Source organism: Melanerpes formicivorus, unplaced genomic scaffold (genome assembly GCF_026170545.1).
Source record: "Melanerpes formicivorus ecotype bairdi unplaced genomic scaffold, bMelFor1.0.p_v2 SCAF_24, whole genome shotgun sequence".
NCBI classification, from domain to species: domain Eukaryota; kingdom Metazoa; phylum Chordata; class Aves; order Piciformes; family Picidae; genus Melanerpes; species Melanerpes formicivorus.
Window position 1 is genome coordinate 8,350,083 of NW_027142376.1, and position 23,039 is coordinate 8,373,121.

Consider the following 23,039-nt stretch of genomic DNA (forward strand, 5'->3'; position numbering starts at 1 on the left):
ACAAAGCCCAGCCTGACTCTTAGCCTGTCTTCGTAGCAGAAGTGCTCCATTTCTTTGGAGTGTTACCACCGGAGGGCACTAAAATGCAAAAATGAAATGCAAGTAAACTGCCTCACAGCCTCCACAAAGATTTCCCTGTGGGTCTGTTGACTAGCTTTATTCTGCTGATGTGCTCTAGTATGTAGGTCATATTAGCAAGAAACCACAATAAATTAAGACTTATCCTTGCAGCTGATCTATTTCCAGTTAAGTATATATTTAAAAGAATCCTGCATTGCTTAGAAACCAAATGAGACTGATCTTAGAATACAGGAGGGAAATTGAATTCTTGTGTAATTGAAGATGAAGACATCTTCATTCGAGTCCAGAGAAGGACAATGAAGTTGGTGAGGGGATTGGAACACAAGCCCTATGAGGAGAGGCTGAGGGAGCTGGGGTTGCTTAGCCTGGAGAGGAGGAGGCTCAGGGGAGACCTTGTTGCTCTCTACAACTACCTGAAGGGGGGTTGTAGACAGGCAGAGGTTGGTCTCTTCTCCCAGGCAGCCAGCACCAGAACAAGAGGACACAGTCTCAGGCTGCACCAGGGGAGGTTCAGGCTGGAGGTCAGGAGGAAGTTTTGCACAGAGAGAGTGATTGCCCATTGGAATGGGCTGCCTGGGGAGGTGGTGGAGTTGCCATCACTGGAGGTGTTCAGGAGGAAACTTGACAGGGTGCTTGGTTCCATGGGTTAGTTGATTAGGCGGTGTTGGATGATAGGTTGGACGCGATGATCTTGAAGGTCCCTTCCAACCTGGTCGATTCTATTCTATCTAATATGTTATTTCTATCTGGCAGTTGTCACAAGTTAATAGGTCAGGGTTGGAAGAGACCTCAAAGATCATTGAGTCCAACCTGTCACCACAGACCTCATGACTAGACCATGGCACCAAGTGCCATGCCCAATCTCCTCTTGAACACCTCCAGGGATGGGGACTCCACCACCTCCCTGGGCAGCACATTCCAATGACGAATGACTCTCTCCATGAAGAACTTTCTCCTCACCTCGAGTCTAAACTTCCCCTGTCGCAGCTTGAGACTGTGTCCCCTTGTTCTGGTGCTGGTTGCCTGGGAGAAGAGACCAACCCCTTCCTGGCTACAACCACCTTTCAGGTAGTTGTAGAGGGCAATGAGGTCACCCCTGAGCCTCCTCTTCTCCAGGCTAAACAATCCCAGCTCCCTCAGCCTCTCTTCATAGGTCTTGTGCTCAAGGCCTCTCCCCAGCCTTGTTGCCCTTCTCTGGACACATTCAAGTGTTTCAATGTCCTTCTTAAAATGGGGGGCCCAGAACTGGACACAGTACTCAAGGTGTGGCCTAACCAATGCAGAGTACAGGGGCAGAATGGCCTCCCTGCTCCTGCTGGCCACACTATTCCTGATGCAGGCCAGGATGCCATTGGCCTTCTTGGTGACCTGGGCACACTGCTGGCTCATATTCAGGTGGCTGTCGATCAGCACCCCCAGGTCCCTCTCTGTTTTGCAGCTCTCCAGCCACTCCGACCCCAGCCTGTAGCTCTGCATGGGGTTGCCGTGGCCATCGTTCTCTCTTGTTCTCTCTTCTCTGAACAAATCCAACCTTCAGCCATCTAGGACAGAGCCACTCTGGTCTGAAACTTCAGACTCCTCTTTTATTACACTAAAAGATGATAGAACAGCATCACAGAATGCCTCCATGTCAGGGAGCAGTGTCTGGTAGGAGACCAGCTTCCTGTGTGTGTTAAATCACGCTGTCTATCCTTTTTGAGGCAACAGTCTTGTCCATTTTCTTGTTTACTTCTAATTTGGCCATTGGGAGTATCAGCCTGACACTATGACACAGGCAGGTGTGCCTGCTTTGGTTGGGTTAGAATAGAATTAACCAGGTTGGACAAGACCTTCAAGGTCTTCAAGTCCAACTTATCACCAGCATCATCTAATCAACTAAACCATGGCACCAAGTGCCTCATCCAGGCTCTTCCAAAACATCTCCAGTGATGGTGACTCCACCACCTCCCTGGGCGGCCCATTCCAATGTCCAGAGAAGGGCCACAAGGATGATCAGAGGGCTGGAGCACCTGTCCTACGAGGACCGATTGAAGGAGTTGGGGCTGTTCAGTCTGGAGAAGAGAAGGCTCTGAGGTGACCTAATTGTGGCCTTCCAGTATCTGAAGGGGGCCTACAAGAAGACTGGGGAGGGACTTCTCAGGATCTCAGGTGGTGATAGGCCTAGGGGGAATGGAATGAAGCTGGAGGTGGGGAGATTCAGGCTGGATGTGAGGAAGAAGTTCTTCCCCATGAGAGTGGTGAAGCCCTGGAATGGGTTGTCCAGGAGGTGATTGGGGCCCCGTCCCTGGAGGTGTTTAAGCCCAGGCTGGATGAGGCTCTGGCCAGCCTGATGTAGTGTGGGGTGTCCCTGCCCATGGCAGGGGGTTTGGAACTAGATGATCCTTGTGGTCCCTTCCAACCTTGACTGGTGCTATGATGCTATCTCTCTTTCTGGGAAGAATTTCTTTCTAACATCCAGCCAGGTTTTTTATGTGTCTGTGACCACTGAGTGTTTAAAGGGCTCAGAACCAGCTACAGCCTTAACCCTGCAAGCTTCTTTGCAAAGTCTTTGGCTGAGTTTTCCCGTGGCTGAGTTAATAAACTAAGAATCCCATGGAGAATGACAGCATGTTGGAATATCTCTGTAATATTAGCTTTGAATGTGATCTCTTTTGCAAAGGAGTGGAATATCCTGAGTTCTGTTCTCATCCAGATTGAAACTCCCCATAACTTTAGCCTTTATATGTCAGATTTTCTCTTGTTTATCAAACCAGCTTGTTTTAATCTAAAACTTGGAGTTAATTGCAGTGTTGAGTAGCTTGTTGGCAGGTTGGTGGCTCACAGGGAAGAGAATAACATCTTAGATTTGTGTTAACTTGATTTTACCGCTCTTTTTGCTCAAATATGAGGAAAGAGCCATAAGAATGACTTGCTGCTCTGATCACTTCAGAGCAACACTAATAGCTAGGTCTACTTGTCATAGAGAGTAACATCTGTTCTCTAATATAAAATATTATTCTTTGAGTTCAGCTTTATTACTCTTAAATCTTCAGTTCTTCACTTCAATCAACAACCAACCCCCCATCCCCAGAAGATGGATAATCTCCCCAGGGTGTTTGATGTCAATGAATGGTTTTGAAGAACTCTAACTGAATAGCAAAGCAGCCAACTAAAACTTAGCAAAACATTCCTTTACTCTCTTGTCCTAAATAAAGGGTAATTATCTAGTTAATAGAACACAGGATTCAGAGCATTGTATGACCTGATATGTAAATATATTCAGATAGTATGCCGTCAAAATTCACCAGTTTATTAATCATGCTTTGGAAAAAGAAATATTACAGGCACAACCCAAGATTTCTAATATTAAGTCAAGGTTTTCTGCTCCTTCAGATAAATCACTAAACTTGATCGTTTTGAACAGCCTGCATTGGTTCTCAGTAGCAGATGGTCAATCTGATTTATGTTTTCTTCATCAAGTCCTCCTGCAAACAAGCAAGGAATCCTAACTTGGGTGTCACAATGATTTATTGTCCCCAGTTAGTCTGCTGGGACTGTGGCCTGCAGCTCCTGTTACCACACGGCTCATCAATTTTATGTAGTCTAGATACTGTTTCATGGCCTGCTCTCACTCAGTCTAAAGGGAAGTTGAGAGGTGTTAAGTAAATGTGGATAATGTCTGCTAATGCTGTGGCAGTGAGGTATTTTGAGTGGTATTGATTCCACTGTGACAGTAGTTCTGAGAATGTATTTCATCACAAAAGCAGGAGTCATTCCGTACAGCTAGAGAAAGCAAATCTAATGAAGGAGAAAATGCTCTCATTATGTGTTCATCATTTGGAGCAGAACAGTACTTGAACCAGCTTGACTGCTATGTTCTCAAGCTGATACATTAGAAGCTTCAAAACCTACTGATATGTATGTTGACTATGAGAGGGAAACTTTCTCCTGAATGCTGGGCTGTGTGAAGTTCCTGATTAACAGCTGAAGATATTCATAGATATGTAGATTACTTTGGATTGGAAGGGACCTTAGAGATCATCTGCTCCACCTGTTCTGCCCTGGGCAGAGGCACCTTCCACTAGCCCAGGTTACTCAAAGCCTCATCCAACCTGGCCTTCAACACCCCTAGGGAGAAGGCAGCCACAACCTCCCTGGGCAGTCCGTTCCAGAGTCTCACCACCCTCCTACTGAAGAACTTCTTCTTAAGCTTCAATCTAACCCTGCTCTGCCTCAGCTTCCAACCCTTCCAGCTTGTTCTGAGAAGTCCTTTGCAGCCTTCCTGCAGGATCCCTTTGGGTATTGGAAGGCAGCACTAAGGTCCCTCTGGAGCCTTCTCTTCTCCAGGCTGAACCACCCCAGCTCCCTTAGCCTATCCTCATAACAGAGGTGCTCCAGCCCTTGGCTCATCTTTGTGACACTCCTCTGGACTCATTCTACCAGGTCTTTGTTCTCATCATGTTTGGGATACCAGAACTGGAGACAGTATTGGGGTGGGGTCTCAGCAGAGCGGAGTCAAGGAGCGGAATCCCCTCTCTTGCCCTCCTGGCCAAACTCCTCTGGATGCAGCCCAGCACACAGCTGCCTTCTGGGCTGCATGAGGGCACTGCTGGCTAGTGGGGAGCTTCTCATCAATCGGGGTACCCAAGGCTGTTTCTTCAGAGCTACTCACAACCAGCCTGGATTTGTGCCTGGGACTGGCTGGACCCAGATGCAGGATGCGAACTGCAAATCGGGGATTCTGATGGATTTTATCTTCTGTTATTTCCAGATGATGTACACTTCTAATAGCCATCTTCCAGAAAACAGCAGTGGTTTTGTCCCCTCTCTAGTGTACCTCGAAGTTAAAAACCTTTCTAAGTCACACTTTTGTAGTCTGTGTGCTCTTTGTGGATAAAAACTTCAGTTGTGTCATACTTTTTTCTTTAATGGGTGGCTTTGTATGTAAGTGTTCCATCAAGAAGTTCCTCATGTGCTGTGTTTTTATTGGAGTGTATGCTTAATGGCAATTCTGCTTTGCAATGATCCACAGCCAGACTATGTTTGGGCACATAGAATAATTGTGTTGTACACAATGGAATTTAGGTTCAAAATCAAAGTTTCCCCGGGCTTCTTTTTCTACATAAAGGGATCCACTGGGATTTGTTGTTTTTTTTTCCTATTGCTTGTCCTTACTGTAACCTGGTGGTGCAGAGAACTTCTAGATCTTCTGACCCAAACACAGGAACAGCAAATGGAGTTTATTTTGGTCTTTCTTGACATATCTACTCTTATTGTTCTGAGGGAAAAGGAAGAACACATAGCTGACAATTTATCACCTGGCTATTTCCTTACTGCATTTTTATCTCCATTGTGTATTTGCTTTGTAATTTGTTGGGGTTTTTTTGTCTTTGCATGCTTGTTAAATCCTTTGCAAGTGGCTCTCTAGCCTATGTGCTGCAAGATGGCATTTCAGATAAAGCTTGGTACAATAAGCAGTATGCTTTGCTTGACAGAAGTCTATATGTGTTGCTCTATGAGGTTTGTTCTTTCTTTTAGGCAATTCTGCTTTTAACTGAAATCATCAGAGAGAACTTCAGAAACAGCAAATTGAAACAATGCCTTCTGCCAGCTCTTGGGGAGCTTCTTTACCTCGTAGCCAAGGAGGTGAGACTGTCAAGTGATCCTTAGAAATGTAACAGTAGACAAACCCAGGCAAATTCCTTTTGGCGTTTGTATCTCCAACAGTTTCTTGTCCTTGTGTGTTCTAGTTGTTCATTTCTCAGAACGTTGTCGTGCTGTAGGTGTTTTGTTGCTCATTAAACTGCAGAACCAGAGTACTAAGTGACCTTGCCAAGATCCTTTACGAAGTCAGTGGTACTGTAAGGTGAAAAAAGGTTTGTTCCCAGTTTATATCTTTAAACAGCAAAGCTTTATGCTTCAATTTCAAAAAGAAAAATCATAACTGCATCTAATTGATCAAGAGCTGTACAAAAATGGGGTTTGGTTTACCTTTTTGTTCCATGTTTTATTTTTCCACTTTGCTGTTCAGCCTGCTTAATATTTATCACTTAAACTAAGCTTTGGGTGCCAGGGCTGACTTAGTTCCCTCTGGAGTTTTCACTAAGTGTTTCTAGGTTCAACCAAGTTTAATCAAAATGGGCTGTGAGCAAAAAATAGATTCCACAGTGCTTGGTGATTATTTTGACATTATTAAAGGTCAAATTATGTAGGTGTGATTAGGGAATTAAGGAGGGTGCTAAGTTTCATATACTTTTTGCGTGTTTAAATTTTGAAGTAGAGGCTAAATCTTGCAGAAAGTCATTGAGTTCTTCAATTCTTGAAACCAATTCACCTTTCAGGACTGCACAATTTCTTAAGGCTTTTCTATTTTATAATGCATTTGATATGTGAAGGAAAACTTTCCAGAATTCCTGATTAAATGTGATTAATAAAATGAGAAACAGCTCCATGTCAGTTCCAGCACAGGCTGTCCTTTCAACTTTCTTGACTCCTAGTCTTGCCCTGTCTTTTCCAGGTTGGGAAGAGTCTACTTTTGACTGTTAGTAACCTACCATCCATCTTTGATGCTTGCACACTAAGCCTTGGAAGGCAAACTGATCAAATGTCAGCAAGTTGTTACTCTGATATGATGGAGGTGGAATGTGGTAGTTCTGATATTTCTGTCAGCTGTCAAGCTGCCTTTAATGTTGCTGTCTCTAAATTACTTACAAGGAAAACTGTTCGTCTCAGGCTGCGCCGGGGGAGGTTTAGGTTGGATGTTAGGAAGAAGTTCTATACAGAGAGAGTGATTGCCCATTGGAATGGGCTGCCCGGGGAGGTGGTGGAGTCACCATCATTGGAAGTGTTCAGGAGGAGACTTGATGGGGTGCTTGGTGCCATGGGTTAGTTGTTTAGGTGGGTTGGATTGGTTGATGGGTTGGACGCGATGATCTTGAAGGTCTCTTCCAACCTGGTCTGGTCTATTCTATTCTATGACAAGGTTACCCAAAACAAAGCTTAACATTTTTTTGAGATTTAATAAACTCCTTTTAGCTATTGACAGATGATGAAAATAAAGTTTAGATTAATTTCCAACAGAGGGAAAATTGATCACTTGGCAATTCAGTAGTAGCCTTCCTTGCTGATGTGCCCTGCTGCAGTTAAATGTTTGACATTCTCACATTTTAGATGCGGTGAATTGGCACAGGTTGCTCAGAAATCAAGAGTCTTACCAAGTATAATTTGTTTCTGCATCATTACTCCTCACCTTGCCCAGCCTATGCTTCCTTAAAAACAGTTAGTTCATGTCTATTAGCTCTCACTTTCTTTGACCAAAGTGACTGGTTTTGTTGGTTTGCTTTTGGTGGCGTGTGGTTTGTTTTTTTTTAAAGTAGGTTATAATTCCTCTGTGTTATTGGCCTAGACATGGAAGTTGTTTTAGTTAAAGCTTAATGGTAGTCAGATATGCTCTTTTAAATTTGAAATGTTATAGTAGGCTGCTATGGTGTGGAGTTCATTAGCTTCTAATGGCAGAATCAACCCCCTGACTCAACTAGCACTGACTTAGCCTCTCTAGCAGGGTCATTTCAAGGGAATGTCCATAAAGATCTTGGAATAGGTTGATTGAAGGCTACACTAGAAACTCTTTTATTAAACACTTTGGGTTTTTTTGTATAACTTTGGTTTTTTGTTGTTCTTATGTAAACTTTTTTTAGTAGCCAGACAAAAGTAGTTTTGTTTTGTTGCATGCAATTAAATCACACCTGAAGAGCAGCGTTACTACTCTTAGTTGTCTAGTAATCATAGAATGGCCTAGGTTGGAAGGGACCTCTGAAGATAATCTAGTCCAACCCCCTCTGCAGTTAGCAGGAGCATCCTCCTCTACATCAGGTTGCCTAGAGCCCTGTCTGGCCTGACCTTGAATATCTTCAGGGATGGGGCCTCAACCAGCTCCCTAGGCAACCTGTTCCAGTGTTCTGCTACCCTCATGGTAAAGAACTTGTTACTAACATCAAAATGATGTTAAAAACGTTTTGTTCTTTTTTTTGTGTGTGTATATTAATTTAGAAGGAATCAGTGAAACCCAGAAATGTTAGGACAAATTTAATTATGGCTTTTGGGGGCTAAATAAGCTAATCATATTAATTTCTGTGCTGCACATGAAATAACATTAAATGGTACTACTGCCCTGGAATTGCATCTAGCAGATGTTAATTTGAAATGTGTCATGTGAGCTTTATTAAGAATATGTTACTTCTCTGACTGAGATTATTGTGGGGGTTTTATTTAATCATTTGTGCCATTGGCTTCATTTCAGGAGGAAAAACAGGGGCACCCCAGCGACTGCTGGGTGGTTCCCTTGACTGCTTACACTGTGATAATGAGGAGTCTTCGGGAAGGGGTAAGGTTCTTTCGGTGTCCTCAGTAGAATTTCTCCACCATAATACCCCTGTAGGCATTGTGTAAGAATTGTAGCCTGCAGCACTGCGGTTTCCTGTCAGCTAGGTATCGCTCTTGAATTTAAATAGCCATGATAAGACCATGACCCAAGCAGGAGATCAATGCAACAACACGGCGTTGGTCTCTGTATGTGCAACACTTACATTGCTGCTTTGGAAAGGGGATAATAGAAAGGAAATAGTTTTCTGGATGTGGGATACTAATTACTGTTAATGAAGGTGGAATTTATTAATTCTCTGGTTGTCTTTTGAGACATAGTCTGACCATTTGTACTGTTGTCTTGCAGTTTGATTCGTTTGTGCAGGTTTTGCTTTCCCTTTTGCAGTGGCTGCTATGCAGGTTTTGAGAACTGCATTTTTATCCTACTGCATTATTAGCATTCCTTTGATGCTAAAATGTGGTCTTTAGCTTTATTCTCATACATATGCTATACTGTCTTCTTTAGTTTTCTTGGGGATGACTTAGCTGTACTAGGAGAAATGAAGGAAAATAGGCATAGAGTTCCAGTTTGTAAAATGCAAAAAGATTGAGTGGGGGGTTTACATTTACTGTTTGTGGGAGACCACTTGAGTTTATTTTTGCCCAAGGCAAAGCTCAAGGCAGAAAACATGTTGGAGATTGCTGGATGGGAAGAAAGCATGAGAGAGGAAACCTGAAAGCAGCTTTCCAGTACCTGAAGGGGGCTACAAGCTGACTGCATAGAGACTGTTTGCAAAAGCCTGCAGTGACAGGTTGAGTGGCAATGGTTTGAAATGAGAGCAGAGCAGATTTAGATTGGATATGAAGGACAAGTTCTGCATCATGAGGGTGGTGGAGCACTGCAACAGGTTGTTGCACAGGGAGGTAGTTGAGGCTCCATCCCTGGAGGTATTCAAGGTCAGGCTGGACAAGGCTCTGGGCAGTCTGATCTAGTGGAGGATGTCCCTTCTGCCTGCAGGGGGGGGTTGGACTGGATGATCTTTGGAGGTCCCTTCCAACCATTCTGTGATTCAGTGTTTTCAGCAGAATCTAACTTTGATCTACCTTTTCTTTTTCTTCACAATTGGAATAGAAAGACTTGATTAATTTCAAGTTCTTCTTTAGCACTTTACATCTAGTTTACCCTTTACAGTATTTGTTTTCTCACTTGAGCTCCTTTTCACTAAGCACCCATGAACTTTAACTGGAAAGAGGTGCATGTTCAACATGACTCAATGAGCACCTGAGTTAAGTGCCTTTTATAAAACTGAGCTCTAAAGTCAATGAAAGCAATTGTGTTGCTGCTTTTTGATACAGCCACAGGGTTAGAGTCGTGCAGTATATAAGGATGGAGGTTAAATGTTACATGGAGCTGGTTTACTTGTCCCTTGAAGATCCATTTCTGAACACATACCTTATGTCCTCATAACATGACAGGATGCCTCCTTCAGCATTTGAGATTTCCTTTCCTCCCCCTCCTCTAGGAAGACCGGGTGGTAAACCATTTGGCAGCAAAGATTGTGGAAAATGTCTGCACAACACTCTCCTGCCATGCGCAGGGATTTATCACCGGAGACATTGGACCTGTCTTGTGGTACCTGTTCACACATTCTACAGTGGATTCCTTGAAGATAACTGCTGTCTCAGTAAGGAATTTCCTTTTGTGACAGAAATGTTCTGGTACTAATCTTTTTTAAGATGCATTCTGAATTCAAACAGGAGTGGTTTGGGCGTGATGCTTTATTCTGTTCCATTTTTTCTGTTGAAGTTCCTTAGCATTGCACACCTTAGTGTTGAGGGCAGTATTTTAGAGATGACCTAGTTGTGTGTGCACACTGACTTCTGCTGAGGTAAAAATATCTTCATCTTGTGCAAATCTGCAGTATAGATGCACCTATGGAAACACAAGCAAGAAAATAACTGCTCCCAACTAACATTTTTTTCCTGTGAAGGTAGCAGGCTTGCTGGAGATCATATTTTTCCCTTGAGTAGTTACTGAGTTTCAGTCATGCTGGAAGTAAGACTTGCTCCAGACTATCATATAGGAGAGCTTTGAGTGAAAGCAGCAATGAGGGGAACTGCAAGAGTAAGTGACATTCACTGTTCCACACTCTTGCTACAGCTGCTTAGTTCCCTGGTTTTTTGGCCTTCGTGGTAACAATTGCTAGCCACGTGGCTGATTCCATCTTCTTCCAGACAGATCATTTCTTTCCACTCTTTTGGGGATCATGTCCTTTTATTGATGAAGTTTCAATTATTTTATGCTACATCTGAAGTGAATTGGGAGAAAGAAGCTTCCAAAGTAGGATCCACCAAGGTGGTACTGTAAGCCTTCCTCTACTTTGAGGTTGAAATACTAACAAGAGTGAACTTCATTTGTTGATTCATTTCTCCATGCCTGATCTAAATCCTGGCTGTGTCTTCCTCCTGCTGGGTTATTTGGGTATGTAAGCTTAACTTCAGGGAAAACCAGCTAATTAATATTGAAATTTAGCACTCTTACCAGCTGAAGTTTCTGGAAATTTCAGTGCCATGCTAATTGTTGAAGTAAATTACTCCTGTATTCTCCAGCTGCATTGTACTGCCCAATCCCTACCCTCATTAAATTGTAGGTAGAGATATGTAGGCATTTTTATTCTACATGACCACATCAATGGAGCTGATCACTGTCCTGCTGTATTTTATTGTGCAACCATTCCTGCCTTGTTTGAATGCACCCTGAAGAACTGACCCTTGCCTGACATCTATATTCACATGTAAAAATACTTTTCTGTGAAGAAATCCACGTGTCATGTCTTTGTCTGGAGCTAGCAGGCTGCCTGCCAAGTAGATCAGCAGTAAGGCACTGTGGGATTTTACTTATTTTAATAAATAATAAAAATATATCAAGAAGATGATTCTATGATTCAGTCTCTGGAGTCAAGAAATGACACTTTACCTTGTCCTACCTGTCAGAGGTGGCAAATGGGGACTGTGTCTCGGTGTTTTTGCTCACTTTGGAGGCCAACATGCCTCAGGTAAATATCACAGCTTTTGCCTCTAGGGAGGTTATATCTTTATAAGGTTTTGCTAGACTCAGAGAAGAAATAATTCTGTAAGAAGTCAGGAACATTCTGACAAGATTAGCAGTGGGAAGAATATTTTCTTATAACTGTACTGAAAGGTTTTTATTTTCTTAATTTAATTTCTAAGAGGTAGCTGCTCCTGCCAGAGGAGGATAACAAAACATAAGCCACTTAAGTGAAAACTAACTTGGCAAAGCTCAACACAGTCTTTTGAGGGTCTTGTGGTTGGTTGTTTTTTTTTCTCAAATAATTGGTGCTGAATAGTTTTTTCAGAGACTTGGGCACTGCAGACACAGAAATGCATTACTTCTCAGACTAGAGAATGGAGTGCAGCCTGGAAGGATCGATGGTGTCCAGCCACCTTCTGCCCTATACGACCAGAAGGCAACAGATAGGGCATAGATGATCACAGAATAACTCAAGCTAGGGGGGACTGATAAAGATCATGATGCTAGGGGATGGAGCTGCTGAGAGAATAGATGCAGGTGAAGTCTGTGTAGAGAGCAAGGACAGAAAGGCTGATTCCAGGACAGCCTATGTCTTTCTCACTGCCATCACTTCATCTTCCAGGACTGCTGCAGAGAGATGATGGTGTGAGCTCTACTCTTAACATCTGCTCATCATTGTTCCTAATTCATGCTCCACCACCTGTTGACTGATCTCTGTGTGTTCTTTGCAGATACTGGGTCTGCTGGAGTGACTTAGTTTACTTTGTCTTCTATCCTGGTTTCACTCCTACAGCAGAGAGTGCTGTGACATACAAGCTCATGGGGGTTTAAAGCTTCTCCCCTTGGCTATTGATGGGCTGGAGCTTTCCTGGGCTACTTTCAAAGTGGCAGTGCAATCCTAGAAGGCAGCTGTGTCTGCCTTACTAGATTCGTGTGGAGGTAGTCTAATGGTCTGTGGCTATGGTCACCCTTGTTTGTAAACCAAGTATTTGGAGAATAGTTTGCACCTTTACTATGCTAAACACTGTTTCTAGACAGGTATTTAGATATGAAGATAGACTTTAGATAGTGAAGTATTATCTATCATGGTCCATGAACAGAGAGAAGGAAGATACCCATCTGTAAGAGTGACCAGAACTTGTGGTGTGGGTCATCTGTGTTTTCTGCTGCCTATGCTGCTTTCTAGGCCAGTGTTACCTGATGCTACCTCCATTCTGTACTGATAAAGAACTCAAGCATGGACTATGCTGCTCCATCAGCAGGGTTCTCTGGAAGAAAACAGTGATGTGACTCTGTTTGGTGTTGCTGTTCCAAATATTTCAGTTTCAGCTGCATGTAGTGTGTTGCAATATATTTTGAGGGATTCCCGGTCTCCAGAAACAAAAAGTCTTTTCCTGTAGTTTGTCTTGTAAAGAAAGCTGTATAAATTCTCTCTAGTCCTAAACTATTGGAAAGTCACCCCCTGTGGGGTGGTTTTTTATTTTCCATATGTTTTTCTTAATATAATAATCCTTTGCTGGATTTTATATATATAAAATACATCACTTAAGAAAAGATTGGGTATGGCACTTAGTGGCATGGTTTAGCTGATGTGGTGGTGGTCAGGTCGTAGGCTGGACTTGATGATCTCAGAGGTCTTTTCCAGCCTTAATAATCCTGTGATTCTGTGATCCCATCCAATAATGGGTTTGTGTGTGTGTGTGTTTGTCATTTCTGTAGGCTTTATGCAGAATTACTCGTTGCTCACCTAATGCTTTCCAGAGTGTCATTGAAAAAGTGGGATTAACAGCCATCCTCAATTCCTTAGTGAATGGAATATGCAAAATCCAGCAGCACATGCTCACCATGTTTTCAGCAATGCTGTCATGTGGGATTCACCTACAGAGGCTGATTCAAGAGAAGGTTTGATTTCATATTAATGTTAATTCACTGGGATCGAATTTCACTAATGAAAACTTGGAGCTGGCCCTGGTACTGGGTTTGTGTTTTCCAAGCATGCATCTGAACATCAGGAAATAAATTTATTTGCTTAAAATCCAAATAATGAGGTGTATGGGCTTGCTTTCTCTCTGAAAGATCTTGAGGAGCTGTTACTAATGGATATAGAAATTGCTGCTGCAGCTACAGTTCAATCAATTCAGAAAATTCTAGCCTGACCATAACCGATAATAGCCCTGAGGAAAAACAATAAGGAATGCATGAGGACAGCTCTGTGACATATTTCTCTTAGACATTTAAAAGAGAAAATAATGAGTGTCTGTACTGAATCTAAAGCTATGCTATATGGTCTCCTTAAAGCACCTTAGGCCAGTTTGTAAGTGAAGCATCTTGCAGATGTTAGCATTTTAATAATGTGGAGTTTTAGTGCCACTGAATAAAACTACTGCTTCTGGTTTCTGGCTAATAGAATTTTAACCATCTCTTGCAAAAAGCTTTTCTGTTTTGATCAGCAAATTATTCTGTGTTTAGAAAGATATTTTTTTATGGTGGGTTTTTTTGGCAGTAAGTCTGCACAACTCATAAACAAAAGTAATCCCCTCTCTGCTTGGAGGAAAGGATAAAAATGACCAAGAAAATAGGAGCTCTACCTTATGTTTTCCTTAGCTCCTCTGTTGTCATGTGTGCTGTAACCTGACAGTCATCTTCAATCTAGCAGTCAATTAGGCTTTAGTTGAGAGAGCTGTATTTGGTTTCCCTATGCATAGTTTTAACAGTGGTGTTTAAATGAAAAGATAATCCTCAGCTTTCTATCTGTCTCTTCCTGCAGCTGGAAATGAGTTGCTCTCTCCCTAAAAGTAATTTCGGTGCCCTGTCAGAACTGCCAATGTGTTTCTGTAAATATGCCAGCTGGCCTTGAAGCTCTCAACAAATTCCACTGTGACAACATTTACAGGTGGCCAAGTGTCCTGTAATGTCACTTTCTAATCATGCACATAGCTGTGAGGCGGTGGGACAATCAGAGAAGGGCATTCAAACAGTACTGACTTGAATGTGCGAAGTGTACTAAATGTATGGCTACAGCCTGCTGTGTTCTCTGAAATATCTCTTCTTGATCTGGGACTGACACTGCTAAAAGCAGTCCCTTTCTGATACTGCAGTTTATTGATTCATAGAATGGCTTAGTTTGGAAGGGACCTTAAAGATTGTCTCATTCCAAATGCCCACTGTGGGCAGGGACACCTTTCACTAGATCAGGTTGCTTAAGGCATCCAACTTGGCCTTGAACACCTCCGGGGGGGAGAGGGGGGCATCCACAGTGTCCCTGGGCAATCTGTTCCTGTCTCACCACCCTCAGTGAAAAGAATTCCTTCCTAATCTGAAGTCTAAATCTGTCCTCCTCAAGCTTCAATCCTTTCTCTCTCATCCTATCACTACAAGCCCTTGTAGAAAGCCCCTTCCCAGCTTCCAGTGTTCAATTTTGTGATGAAGAAGTTGCCTTTGTTAGTCTATCTGCAAAAGAGAATTTGGACCATACTTGGTGCATTAAATGTGCATTACAGAGCAGGATTTTAAACTCTGTACACATGCAGGCAGGTACTGACCATCTCTTTATTCTGTGGTGTCACTTCCTAGACAATCCTGTCCACAGGAAATTTATGTTCATGAGGCCATTTGTGCTCAGCCTAACTTTTGGGTAGAGCCAGCTGACTCAGTTGAAATTCTGGCTCAGGTTTTAATTCTGATTTTTAAGTTTTGTTTTGGTTGGGTTTTTGGTATGGTTGACATGAAAAGTACCTTACTACTACTCATAAAAACTAGCAGATTTTGTATATAGTGTTAAAGTACAAGGAAACTTTTTCCATACAATAACATTGTTTGTGCTTTTTTTCCACCAAGGATTTTGTGACTACTGTAACTCGTTTACTTGAGAGTCCTTCAACTGTTACTCGAGCAAAAGCTTTTCTGTTTCTGCTGCAAGTTCTAATTCATAATAGAGAGATGTTGCTACTCAGTTGTCAAGCAAGGTAAGGTGATAATGGAAGATAATTACAGTATCACAGTATCACTTAGGTTGGAAAGGACCTCGAGGATCATCGAGTCCAACCTATCAACACAGACCCCATGACTAGACCATGGCACCAAGTGCCACGTCCAGTCTCCTCTTGAACACCTCCAGGGACTGTGACTCCACCACCTCCCTGGGCAACCCGTTCCAATGAGAATGACTCGCTCGGTGAAGAACTTCCTCCTCACCTCGAGTCTAAACCTCCCCTGGCACAGCTTGAGACTGTGTCCCCTTGTTCTGGTGCTGGTTGCCTGGGAGAAGAGGCCAACCCCTTCCTGGCTACAACCACCTTTCAGGTAGTTGTAGAGGGCAATGAGGTCATCCCTGAGCCTCCTCTTCTCCAGGCTAAACAATCCCAGCTCCCTCAGCCTCTCCTCATAGGGCTTGTGTTCAAGGCCTCTCCCCAGCCTTGTTGCCCTTCTCTGGACACGCTCAAGTGTTTTGATGTCCTTCTTAAACTGAGGGGCCCAGAACTGGACACAGGACTCAAGGTGCGGCCTAACCAAAGCAGAGTGCAGGGGCACAATGACCTCCCTGCTCCTGCTGGCCACACTATTCCTAATGCACGCCAGGATGCCATTGGCCCTCTTGGCCACCTGGGCACACTGCTGGCTCATATTCAGGTGGCTGTCAATCAGCACACCCAGGTCCCTCTCTGTTTGGGAGCTCTCCAGCCACTCTGACCCCAGCCTGTAGCTCTGCATGGGGTTGCTGTGGCCAAAGTGCAGCACCTGGCACTTGGACTTGTTGAATGCCATCCCATTGGACTCTGCCCATCTGTCCAGTCGGTCGAGGTCCCTCTGCAGAGCCTTTCTACCCTCTAACTGACTAACATCTGCTCCCAACTTTGTGTCATCTGCAAACTTGCTGATGACTGACTCGACCCCCTCATCCAGATCATCGATGAATATGTTGAAGAGGACAGAGCCCAGCACTGATCCCTGGGGGACAATTATTTCAATCTCTGAAGCACAGTTGAGGAAGGATAAGTTGGGATGTAGTATTCCATGACAGTCGTGCATTGTTTGGAGACCTAGTTCTGCAGAATGCGTTCTTGGGCAGCTTTTGTTTTGCCAAGTAGCAAGTGTGCATTTGGTGCAAAGAGACACTTCCTAGGATACAATTTTGTATTTTGTCTGTGTGTCCTGCAGTTCTGTTATGTACACTTGGGGCAGTTTGTTTTCATACTTCTCGAACAGAGCAGTGATTATAAGGAGGAGATATATATATGTATTAAAAAATAGTAATACTGAAGCACATTCTTAACGTCCAGAACATCATAGTGTCATAGTATCAGTCAGGGTTGGAAGGGACTACAAGGATCATCTAGTTCCAACCCCCCTGCCATGGGCAGGGACACCCCACACTAGATCAGGCTGGCCTGATTTAGCATGGATTCCACTCACCAGTTGTCTGATGGTCCTTTGCACAGGATCCCTAGGGGATTGAATGCAGAACAAAGATGTCAATATTCTTCTCCTAAAGGGAAGTCTGACCCTTCTGTCTATTCAAATGAGCGTTTTAAAATGTTGCCTGTGGCGTTCTGTTACAGGTGTATTACAGCAAGCTCTTGTGAGTTAGCAGGCGCCTAATAAGTCAGTTAGCAGAGTTCACTGTGAGAAATGTCATTCTGCAGAACAGCAGAGCTGCACTGCACTGACCATTTAGAATGAAAGCACTGGGTTTGTCTTCAGAAAACTGGAGCCCCAGGTTTCTAGAGGAAAGGCTGCTTTGGACCTTTCTCTCTTGCAGCACAGCCATGCTAACTAGCGCTAACGTTTTGATAGACTTGGGTCCGATTTCTGGAGCATGATTTTCTGTGACTGAAGGATTGATCACTTCAATGATTTTTGCTGTTGGAATTCTTATATGTTGAAAATACATGTCTTCAGTCTTTTGCTTATCAAATACTTCAAAATAAAGTGGATTTAAAAGTTAGCCTCTGTTCAAGACTGCAGAGGAATTTGCTCCTTACATTAGCATGATATATCTGTTGAAACCAGTAGAGAGGCACTTAAGAGTAGCTTAGCCTTTTGTTCCTTGACTCAGTCATTTGTGTTATTTTAATCCACTTACTTAAAAGGGGAAGTCCAAGATTTCAACAAAACACTTGAACCAAAACTAATGTGTCTCTGGAGATATTCAAGGTGAGGCTCAGCAGGGCACTGGGCAACCTCACCTAGCTGAGGATGTCCTTCCTGACTGTAGAGGGGGTTGGACTTGATGACCTTTGGAGGTCACTTCCAACACAGACCATTCTGTATCATCTTGATTGTAACTGCAGGTACTGGGAAAGTCTGTTTCAGTAGGCTTTTTGGTGTCCCTTTTATTGTTATCTCTTATGAGAGGTAATGTTTTGTGCTTCTTTAAATGTAGGCTTGTGATGTATATTGAAAGAGACAGCAGAAAAACCACATCAGGAAGAGAGCAGCAAGGCAGCAGTGAATACCTGTCAAAATGCCTGGATCTCCTCATCTATCATATTGTACAGGAGCTGCCAGGAGTTCTAGGTAAATTCACATGGTTAACTGAATAAATCTTACCTTTGCATACTCCCTTGAGAAACAAATATTTCCTCACTCATACAGGTGGAAAGACTTTATTATCTCCTTATGGAAACTTTGCATCACATCATCAAGTTTTTCAGTTACCATGATTTTATTTTGGAATGCATGATTTCCTATGTTAATGTTTGGTATTTGCTGAACTTGGGAATGAGGCCCAAATGTACAGGAAGTTTTATTAATGTTTGAAAGGTATTCCAAACACTGAAAAAACTAACGGCAAATTTGCCTCCAAGTACAGAGAGAAGCAACAGGGCATTTCTGTGAGTATGTACTAATAAACTTACACTGAAACTTAATGTTGAATATTTAGTTCAGGAAATGTGGAAAACTTTGGCCTGGATACAGTTGTAGCTGTCTAATTGGCACATGTGTAAGAGAAGGTGGAGAGACTTTCCCTGAGAGCATATCTATGCTTCCTCAGCTCATGACTTATGCTGAAGAATAAGGACTTGAAGTTTCAGAAAAGTAGTTTTTGTGCCCAGCATATACATTTGGAAAACTTTGTGTCTATCTGCTCAAATTTCACTGGTATTTGAGCCTTTGGAATGATAAAAAAACCTTATTTAGGCTTTGTTCAGCTGTTTTCAAACAGCAATTCTCCTGGATCTAGCAGCTAAAGCCCTGTCACCATCAAATATGCTCAAGCTCATCAGAGTTGGGCTGAGGTACTGGGCAAGAGGGGACTTTGCAAAGCAGTGAGAGGCAGGCATGCAGATAGAACAAAACCTGCCAATTGCAGGGCTTAGTTTGGACCCAGTGGGAAATCAGAAAAGAAATTGGAGTAGGAAGAAGTGAGTTTGAGAGTCTGGGTGATCAGTCAAGAGAAGGTGATGAAATGGGGTGTGAGATTTGGCCATTTGTACAACAGTGAATTCTCATCTCATCTGTTGGTGAGATTTGAATGTAATCTTGATACTAAATCAAAGAAGTGTCACAGAGGTTACCTTAGATGACTAAAGCTGATGGTATTGTCTTTCCTGGAAAAAGCTGTGCTTTCTGAGGAAAGATGGGGCAGGGAGGGAGGAAAAGGAGGAGAAGAGAGAAAGGAGGATACCAGAAGCAAAAGAGGAGGTAGTCTGAGACTGGTGTGGCCAGTCTGAATCATCATTAAAGTTGTTGCTACAACTTTGGGTGAGATCTTCCACAGAATACAGTAAGAAAGCTAAAAAGCAAGATAAAGAAGGAAATGGTGTGAGAAAGAAAGGGAGCAAAAGCCAGCTTTGAGTTTTCTATGCTTTCTCACTAAATTTGATTGAAGTTGATTAGCTAGTGTTGGATGATAGGTTGGACACGATGATCTCAAGGTCTCTTCCAACCTGGTTAACTCTATTCCATTCTAAATGAGGTAACTTTTTTCTTTTTTGCCCCAAGATCATTTTCTGGTGGAATAATACCTGATCTATTTTTCATCTTCTACATTATTACTGGAATGGTAGCACCACAAAGGTCAGGAGTCTTGAATGTCACCCTGGTATTTAAAGAGAAACTTTGCTACTTACTATTTTTTTGCCTTGCTGCAAATATCTGATCCCTTGTTTCTAACTAAATATCAGGTTTGCGTAGTGGCTATGGTTCAGGATTTGGAAGTCTCAGACTTGAAGTGTTTGAGGCAGAAATTCACCTCCTACTGTCTCTATATGCAACTAATACAAGAGGCCCTGATTTTTATTTCAGTGCTTGACATCAAGTACCTGACATCATATCGCTATGATCACGGAAACACGTCAGTTGTTTTAACATGTGTTCTGTGGAGTTTAACTACAGATGTACAGTTTCAGTGCATTTTGACAACTAGTATATCAAACATAAATTTTAGATGTTTTTTGACCTCTCAAGCTAGATTTGTGTGTTGATTATTTATTTTTAATTAAGATTAAGCTCCCTGCCCATATATGTCTACATATCCCAGAAGACTTTTTGTTGCTGTGGTTATGCCAAAGGAGCATATTCTTCTTCAGGAGCTTAAAAGAAGGGGTTGGGATCCTGAGGAAAAATCACCTGATTTTATTCTCCTTCAGGAGGTAAAAGGGTTGGGATCCTGAGGAAAAATCACCTGATTTTATTCTCCTTCAGGAGGTAAAAAAAGGGTTGGGATCCTGAGGAAGAATAACCTGATTTTATTCTCCTTCAGGAGGTTTAAAAAAGGGGTTGGGATCCTGAGGAAAAATAACCTGATTTTATTCTCCTTCAGGAGGTAAAAGGGTTGGGATCCTGAGGAAAAATAACCTGATTTTATTCTCCTTCAGGAGGTAAAAGGGTTGGGATCCTGAGGAAAAATAACCTGATTTTATTCTCCTTCAGGAGGTAAAAGGGTTGGGATCCTGAGGAAACATAACCTGATTTTATTCTCCTTCAGAAGGTAAAGGGTTTGGGATCCTGAGGAAACATACCCTGATTTTATTCTCCTTCAGGAGGTAAAAGGGTTGGGATCCTGAGGAAAAATAACCTGATTTTATTCTCCTTCAGGAGGTAAAAAAAGGGTTGGGATCCTGAGGAAAAATAACCAGCTTTGCAAACTGGAGTAGTTAAAACAGTTTAAATGATTTAGAATCAATCCTAGATGGCTTTTTTTTTAATATGCATTTATATAAACTCCTTACTGCTCCCATCTTCTTCCACCAGAGGTAGCTATAAACCAGACAAAATTAACAAGTGGGATAAATTTGCCTTAAAAATATATTTAAACAAATTGAACTTGTTAATCTTTGTGGGCAGTTCTAGAAGATGCAGTTGTCATAGGTTAAGAAAAACCTCTTTCTGCATTTCTATTATTTAACCTCGTTAAATTGCTTAGATTGTGCTAAAGATTAACCATTTCCATCAATTGCAAAATTGGCAAATGTGATTCTGCAGGCTTTAAACCTTCGGTTGTTCAGTAAATTATTATCACAAACCATGGAGAGGCTTTGAATTACAGTGTTGTGGGTAGTTCCAAATGAAAATGTGTTGATGAAACACCAATAGTTTGGTTTGTGTTTGGAGGGGTTCAGGCAGTGCTTTCCTAAGCAGCACATGGTAGAACGAGGCAAATTCTTAAGGCTAGATATTTTCACAACCTATTTCAGTGCCAGGCTTTGGGGGTTGTAGACAGACAGAGGATGGTCTCTTCTCCCAGGCAACCAGTACCAGAACAAGAGGACACAGTCTCAGGCTGCGCCAGGAGAGGTTTAGGCTGGAGGTTAGGAGGAAGTTCTACACAAAGAGAGTGATTGTCCATTGGAATGAGCTGCCCAGGGAGGTGGTGGAGTCACCATCACTGGAGGTGTTCAGGAGGAGACTTGATAGGGTGCTTGGTTGCATAGTTTAGTTGATTAGGTGGTGTTGGATGATAGGTTGGACTTGATGATCTTGAAGGTCTTTTCCAAGCTGGTTAATTCTATTCTATTTGTGTTTCTGTTGACAACTGAACTCCACAGGAGCAGAAGAAAAGCATTGGCATTGTTCAACATAAATGAACTCTGCAACCTGCCCGGAAAGGAGAGGTCTCTTCTGGTATGGAAGTCATTAAAAATACCAGATCTCATCCTTAATTTATTTGAAGTCCATGTGATTTCCCTTTTACAGTATTTTGCCCAGCTCCCTCATTAAGGGGGGGAAAAGTACAGTAAGGGTCCTTTCAAGACTGGATTTGGCTTTTAATATTTTCAGACTATAGGGACAGAGTTTCCCTTCTTTGCATATGAGCTGTGGCTTTTCTCCTGCTGCTTCCATGCAGAAGACGTCTTGCCTTTCTGAGCCAATGCAATACAAATGTTTCTTGAGGGTTTTTTATGTCTCTTTATAATTTGAAGTGGAATTTTCATTATTGGAGTTAATATTTTTCTTGCCTTATGGTGTTTGAGGCAGCTAAGTTTTCTCACTGACCTGCTGCTGCTACCTCTTTTGGGAAAACATGGCAATTCCTGTTGCTTTAGGTTACAAGGGTCATTGTTAAACTTGTGGATGGGAGTGGGTGGTGGAGGGATCTGTAGACAGGGATGGCAGGGAGGATGATTCTTTCTGTCTTCCATTGGTACTGTGCAGCTTCAGCATTATATTACTCACTACTTAGGTAGTAAGTAGGTGGTTGAGGCCCCGTCCCTGGAGTTCTTCAAGACCAGGCTGGATGAGGCTCTGACCAGCCTGATCTAGTGTGGGGTGTCCCTGCCCATGGCAGGGGGGTTGGAACTAGATGATCCTTGTGGTCCCTTCCAACCCTGACTGATACTATGATACTATTAGTGTGAATTCAAGTCATGGTCTGCTGGAAGCCATGAGAATTTTGCTTTTTATTTTGGCTGGGAATAAAACAACATCCACAGTTTTGAGAGTATGAAATTCTGTGCATAGGTAACCACCTGAAGCCAGTATAAGTTCACCTTGGTAAGAGAGATGGGTTCATCTTTGCTTCTACACCTGCCTTACTTCACTGTTTTCAGTGTTTTGCCGGAGGTCACGTTTGTGTGCCTGTCCCTGGAGCTAGAGCTGGAAACTGGCTTGGCTGAACACTGAGCTAGAAAACTGCTGGATTGACCTAATTTGTCATTCATTCCCATGAATGCTACTTTCAACAGGAGAGAGAAGACACAATTGGAACAGAGATGGTTTATATGTCCTTTGCTGCTGTTCAGTGCCATTAGGTCAGTCTGAACTGTTGTTTTCTGTAGGTGACATTCTCACTGCTTTAAGCAATGTCTCTGGACGTAAGCACCCATCAACAGTCCAAGCCAAACAGCTGAAGATGTGCCTTCCTATGATGCCTGTAGTGCTTCATCTTGTGACATCCCAGGTAGGCTTTTTTCTTTTTTTTTCCCTCTTTTTCTTCTTTCTCCCCAAAAATGGTTACACAAAAGATTGACTCTTGGAGTTTCCCAAGCCCTAGCTTCTGCTAATCATTCAGCCTGGAGAAGAGAAGGCTCCAGGGAGACCTAATAGTGGCTTTCCAGTACCTGAAGTGGGCTACAGGAGGGCTGCAGAGTGACTGTTGACAAAAGCCTGTAGGGATAGGATGAGG

General features: G+C 42.7%; 1 protein-coding gene across 1 annotated transcript in view; it reads left to right on the forward strand.

Annotated features, from left to right (window-relative positions):
* The window catches only part of ULK4 (unc-51 like kinase 4), a 165,337-nt gene that overhangs the window by 28,194 nt on the left and 114,104 nt on the right, over positions 1–23,039 (forward strand). The window contains exons 18-24 of the mRNA XM_068152788.1: positions 5,599–5,706; positions 8,360–8,443; positions 9,945–10,106; positions 13,193–13,375; positions 15,311–15,438; positions 17,856–17,989; positions 22,693–22,814. Of these exons, the coding sequence (XP_068008889.1) occupies positions 5,599–5,706; positions 8,360–8,443; positions 9,945–10,106; positions 13,193–13,375; positions 15,311–15,438; positions 17,856–17,989; positions 22,693–22,814 (921 nt within the window). The remainder of the gene's footprint in view (positions 1–5,598; positions 5,707–8,359; positions 8,444–9,944; positions 10,107–13,192; positions 13,376–15,310; positions 15,439–17,855; positions 17,990–22,692; positions 22,815–23,039) is intronic.